At 38.2% G+C, this 6722-nt stretch overlaps 1 protein-coding gene across 1 annotated transcript in view; it reads left to right on the top strand.

Annotated features, from left to right (window-relative positions):
- The first annotated feature begins 4942 nt into the window (after nucleotides 1-4942).
- LOC107565166 (NACHT and WD repeat domain-containing protein 2-like) overlaps nucleotides 4943-6722 on the top strand; it is a 61724-nt gene continuing 59944 nt past the window's right edge. The window contains exon 1 of the mRNA XM_016250383.1: nucleotides 4943-5188. Coding sequence (XP_016105869.1) covers nucleotides 5174-5188 — 15 coding nt within the window. The 5' untranslated portion in view covers nucleotides 4943-5173. The remainder of the gene's footprint in view (nucleotides 5189-6722) is intronic.

Here is a 6722-nt window from a genome sequence, read left to right as displayed (position 1 = left end):
AATTGGTTGAATAGGGTTTCTGGGGAATTCACAAGTCTGTGAGTGCTTTTTTTTTGTTTTTTTTGGCTGGGCATGACTATTGCTTTGTTTTGCAGAGGCATAAAATTACCTTGTTTCCACCTAAATGGTGTTGGTTCTCCTGCCAGAGTCAATGCTTGGCTGTAGAATCTACAAACTTCTCTCAGAAATGGGCATCATTTACAATTCCACTGACTTCGTTCCAGAGCCAAACAATGAGTATGTTAGCCTACTAAATAACCTGCCTACAAATACACATGATGTATATATCGGCAATATGAGTTTTCAGAATATATTTTAATTTCCAAAGTCATTTGATTCAGCAACTTTTTTCTCTTTTCAGATTTCTTTACTGGAATTTTCTAATTAATATCAAGTGCACAGATTCACCACAAGTTGGAATTCCTCAATATTTTTACCCCAGCTAACAAAACACCAAAGAAATACAAACAATAAAGCAGTAAAATGAAATATTCAGCTATAAATAAAAATGAGAACAGAATAATATGTTACAACACAAATACATAATATCAAAATAAAATAGAACAAGTAAAAAAAAATGAATAGAAAAATAAAAGATGTGCTAAACTGTAACACCACGCCAGCAGAGGGAGCTCTCACCTGAGTACTGACTGTGTGCTACTCCCTCTGCTGCTTCTACGATCATTTCCTGTTTGGCTACTATATACTGTAGCTAGACATTATCTGTTTGCCTACTATATACTGTAGCTAGACATTATCTGTTTGCCTATTACAAAATATTGCCAGTTCTACTGCCTTACCGAGCGTTTTCCCTGTTATCTCCCTGCCTGTCTTGCGTATGATTCTGCCTCATTCCCTGTTTCTTGATTGCCTGGATTATCCCTTTTGTTTTGGTAGCCTGATTGGACTGATGTTTGGATCTTTTGTCTGGAAGTACTGCCAGTTCTACTGCCTTACAGAGCATTTTCCCTCATATCTGTCTTGTGTATGATTCTGCCTGGTTCCCTGTTTCTCAATTGACTGGATTATCCCTTTTGTTTTGGTAGCCTGATTGGACTGATGTTTGTGTTTGAACCTTTTGCCTGCCTGCTCACCTTTGCCTTTTGGATTTTCACTTCTGATAACAGATCACTCTAAATTGTAATGTAGACACATGCATTTTCTGTAAAGCTGCTTTGAAACAATGTGTATTGTGAAAAACGCTATACAAATACATTTGATTTGAATTGAATTACCCGTGTATGTTGACAGATTGGTCTGCTACTTTGGTTTTGACTCTCTGCCTGGGCCCATTCTTTGTACGTCACTAACATGTTTAGCTGGATTTGATTGCTGATGATTTGGCATGATCTTGTATTGTTTGGTTCTTCGAAGCTCATCCCGGAGTTGCTGTCATAGCAACAGGTCCGTAAGCTTAAACCTGCTCGGGAGCAGGCTTATTTCATGTAAACAGATGATTTAAGCAGAATTGATACTAAAAAATCTGTCCGCTACCACCGCTACTTTATTACAAGAGTACCCTACTAATCCAGGGACAATAATATCCAGGGACAATAATTTAAAAACTAATTTAAAGATAATATAATAATGTTGTGTAGTCTTTAATACTATAGACAGCCAGTTTTACTCACTGAAAGATTTATTCGTCATAAAATTATTACTTCATAATTGTATACGAGTCTTACACACATGCTATACAGATAATGTAGAGTCGTGCATTAATTTGAGGGGTGACAGCTATTATGGGAGTGCCTTGATGGAGTGCAGGAGATGCAGACAACATGATCTTGACCCTTAAGAAACTTTAATTAATGCTGTCACGTAACAAATCTGTTCAAATATAAAATTAAAGGAATTGTTAATTACTACATTAAAATAAAATTGTCAAGCCTGTACAAATATTAGAAACCGTGAATATAAATAATTGGGAATCATGTAAAAAAATAAAATAAAAACAGTGCACATTTAATTTATCTATTATAACATTTATGTCGTTTTGTTCGCTTGGCTGTTTCCTTATGAAAGTAAAAAAATTTGTCAAGTTTTTCGTCAGGTGTCTTTTTAATTGCATACATTCTTATGTGTTAAAAATAGTTCCTCTTGAAACTCTCCATGTTTCTTTCTCAAAGAACAAGACCAAAACAAAAATGTTTCTGTGTTTTGGAGTTTTTTCGAAGTCCATGACAAACAGAATTACACTAATGCCTTTTATAACAGGAGACAAAGTGGCTCAATAATCCAACATAACAAGAAAACTGCATTATGAAACACCCCCAACATTTCACAACATGACCCGAAATTACATCAGTCTGAATACTTTTGTCCACAAAAATTAGTTTTCTCAACCCAGCCAGCAAATGTCTTTCATGCCAAAATCTATTCCACTCTGTTAAATTCTCCCCTAAATTGTTAAAGTGTCAATGGGTCATCCATCAATGAAAGTCTTTTCAGCACAAAGCCTCGGACATTTTCTCTTTGATCACATACTTTCACCTTGACTCTCTCACACTCTCAGACTGGGGCAAACTGTTCTCACACTCAATGCATTTAGAGAGGGAGACAAAGCCCCTGCCTTGCCTGCTATGGAAGATATGCATGCATTTGTCCAGGGATTGAGGGTATCGATCTGTGTAGGGGTTATCTTGAGGCAAGGATGTGCTGGTGGTGAAGCAGCTGTATAGGGGCCTTTTGAGCAGACAAGGGACAGGCATGGGGAAGAAAAGGGAAGTTGGGCTTTGATTTATGGGTCTCATTGGCTAGTGGGTGTCTCTGCTGTCAATGTCGGTATACGCGGATGAATGTACAAACATGCATGTGTGTACACACATATGCCTACTTATGCTATATCTCACTTCTCTCTGCTATAGCACACACATATTTTATACAAATTATATATCCATTTGCAAGGCATTTGCATTACTGCAAACAAACAAATATATTCTGGTTGTGTATTTTCAGGATGCTCTCACACTCTCAAAAGCTTAATTCATTGGTGTGGCAAAAAAACAACAACTTTGAGTCTGATTAGATAACCATAAGTCATAAGGGCCGCATTGTCCCTATAGAGCTGTTCTCTTTGCATGGCTGCTTCTGTAATGACGCATAATGATACATCCACATTATTGCAGATGTAGATTATATGGTCAGAATGAAGGCTGTTTGTGTGTATGCTTGTGCTCAAACTTGTGCTGTTACTACAAAACCTCAAAGCAGTGTTTTCAGCATTTTTGCAATCATTCAAGCAGGATCCATATAAAACGTGTGTGTGTGTCAATACTTTTCACTTTCCCTAATTGCCCATATCATGCTGGGACTGTTTAAACAAAACCCCACCACATTAGCGTCACACCGCTCAGCATATGAGAGATTAGGATCTTTCACACTGCTCTGTGATCAGCATTAACCAGCCAAGCATGGCCTACACCACAACGAGAGGGGCTGCAAAACAGATCTGGAATCAGAAGAGGGTAGTTTCTTCCGCCTTGGAGGGATTACAGCTTTACCGGAAGAGGGAAGGAAAGAAAGGTTAAGCCACTGCTGGTTGCCAGATTCAGAACCTCTGCTTTTGCAGTGTTCATGTGTGCCTCACGCAGAGGGTCTGGTCCTTTATATTAGAACACAGTGCCAACAGGACCCAGAGGGGAAACAGCACAGTTATTGTCGAGAACAGTAAGTTACTTATTTTAACTAACAATATATCTTAACTAATCTCATGTTTGATTAAATAACCTTAAATAACCATGTGTTTGGTGAAACTCACTTGTTCTTTTTTGTCGGTTTGATTTTGAAGCCACAACATGATTGTGACTTTTTGCAGATTTTCATCTAAGCCTGTAGATAGATATCTAGGAAAAATACAATTAGATAGACAGACATACAAAAAATACATCTTTTCCGAAACTCATTGCATGTATTTTAGTTGCAATTGACCTGGATGTGTTGTAGTCTTGTGGGCACAAATGACCATTTACATAGGCCTGACTTATTTTACTTTTTAAAGTTAAAGTCAACAAGCAAGGCATTTCTACATTCCCAAAAGCAGAGCGCATCAGATCACCTTGCTGAAGAAAACTGCCTAAACTGCTTGTTTTAGCTGGTTTAAGCTGACTTTCAAGCCTCACCAGAACCCTTCTAAAATCAGCCAGCTGACCAGTTTGACCAGGCCGGAAGACGAGCAAAAAAAGGGATACTGTAGTCTGTTTTAGGCTGTTTTCTCAGTAGGGCAGTCAGTAATCTACAAGAACTCATTTGATTTACAAGAATCGTTTATTATTTGTTATTTCTGTGCACTTATTCTGTGCTTTGTATCTGGAAAATAGCCGAAACAATAGCATTCTTTCTGATCCATCTTTGCGAAGAAAATAGGCGAGGGCTGTTTTCTCAGTAGGGCAGTCAGTAATCTACAAGAACTCATTTGATTTACAAGAATCGTTTAGTATTTGTTATTTCTGTGCACTTTGTATCTGGAAAATAGCCGAAACAATAGCATTCTTTCTGATCCATCTTTGCGAAGAAAATAGGCGATGTTTGAGCATTTCACCGAGCGCGAGCAGCAATGCAGTCCAATAAATTACGTTTAATTCAATTCACTTAAACTTCCAGCGCGCTGCGAAAAAGAAGCATTTATTGATAATGAATTCAGAGCGCTCCTCCTCCTCCTCCTATCGTACTCCTGCTCGCCGCTGCGCATTAAGAGACCGCTGGCGATGAGAGGAATATCCCTCCACTCTCACTCCTCTCATCTCTGTCACCTCTGTGTTTTCTGCAGTCCAATCAATTACGTTTAATTCAATTCACTTAAACTTCCAGCGCGCTGCGAAAAAGAAGCATTTATTGATAATGAATTCAGAGCGCTCCTCCTCCTCCTATCGTACTCCTGCTCGCCGCTGCGCATTAAGAGACCGCTGGCGAGGAATATCCCTCCACTCTCACTCCTCTCATCTCTGTCACCTCTGTGTTTTCCTCAAGCACTGCGGACAGAAAACGCTGTGCGCGGTGCTTTATGAGACACGGCACGAGGAGGATGCGGACCGCCGGGGTTTAGCCAGCGACCGTCACTCTCCTGGTCCCCCGGGAGTGATTTTCGGTCAAAGATATTTAATGGGCGTTTGTATCGCCGTCTCCGCTGATTTCCGTGGATACTTGCTCGGATATTGTGTGATACGGCTTCAGGATGAAGAGGATGAACGTAAGCACTTCAAGTGTGTTACTGTGCAAGCATGCTGCCTGCATTCGTTGTGTGTTGAAGCGCAGCTGAGTTTATTTTGTTTGGAAATGGCTTTACTGTACGATCAACGCGCAACTTTATCGTCTTCGGATGTGTTTTGCATTTCGGCAGGTGTAATATTAAGGCATGAAACGTGACTTAAAAGACAGACGATCTTCAACTCTCTTCAGTTAAGATTCGTTGTTTGCCGAGACAGAAAATGATCGATTGTTCGTTCAATTTGTGCGGAGATGCAGTTCGTGACCGGTTGCATTTACGCGTTTTTCTCTGGTTACATTATTATCACCGAAAAATGGTTTTAAGTAAGAAAGTACATGATCTAGTGTGCTTTCTTTTCAAGGAAATTCTTATTGCGATTCTGATTTCTTTTAACGATTCTGGTTCCTTGACGGTTCCACTAGTAACTCGTTTATTAAATAATAATAATAATTATAAAATAAAAACCCCTTTTGAGGGGGAAAGGAATGCAATAATGTAATTGCATTCGCTGCCCTCATCAGTATGTTTCATTTTGATAACAAATCAAAGAATGTTTGCACAAACCTATAGGCTAATTACTTTAATCAAACACTTTATCATAACTACAGTATAAGTAAATGACCTAAAAACAAATATGATAGCATTTCATTCATTCAGTCATTCATTCATTCATTCATATTTATACAATACCACTGACAAAACTTATAATGTGTATCTTTAAATACATGTTGTCTCATGTGCCTTTAGTACAACATTTGGGGGGATTTATTTTTAACTTGACAGCATTATTAAAATGCAGCTCTCATGCCCAAGACACTGCAAAAAAAGATGCAAGATGTGTATGCAATAAAACGCAATCAAGTGAAAAATAACCAGGTCATAGGAACCATTTGTTCGGAAAATGAGCTACACCATTCTCGCTATTACAGTTTTGATTAACTAAAAATAACTGGCTCATAGTATTCATCTGGGAATTCAATTCAATTCAATTAAAGTTTATTTGTACGGCACTTTTCACAATACAAATCATTGCAAAGCAACTTTACTGCAAATTAAGTTTCTACAATATTTAGTGGTAGCTTATCAGTGGTGACTGTCAGTCAATGTACATATGGCAGAAATGTGCGGAAAAATCAATTAAAAACGTAATCAAACAGACGATGAACACTATTAACAGCAATTATTATATGATGCAATCAAACTTATAGCAAAATGTGGTAGTTCTGTATGTTGTTTCAGGGTTGGTATCATCTGAGGTCCTCTGAGGGGTTGGCATCATCTCTTCTCCGGTGTTCTGGATCCAGACTGAAGCTTGTGTAAATCCTAGGCAAAAACAGAGAAACAAATAGAGATATAATTAGCGTAGCTGCTGTTCCAACCAAGCAAAAATGATTTGTACAACCCAAGCTAAAGAATAATAATGTACATTTGATCAGATATAACTGCAATTCAAGATTATGAGATGCATTATTTGAATGACTGGCCAAAGAGATGTGTCTTTAATCTAGATTTAAAC

This window comes from Sinocyclocheilus grahami, unplaced genomic scaffold (genome assembly GCF_001515645.1).
Source record: "Sinocyclocheilus grahami isolate Dianchi unplaced genomic scaffold, SAMN03320097.WGS_v1.1 scaffold985.1, whole genome shotgun sequence".
In the NCBI taxonomy this organism is placed as follows: Eukaryota; Metazoa; Chordata; class Actinopteri; order Cypriniformes; family Cyprinidae; genus Sinocyclocheilus; species Sinocyclocheilus grahami.
The sequence above is the reverse complement of the archived record's forward strand: the minus strand, read 5'-3'. Positions and strand labels throughout refer to the sequence as shown.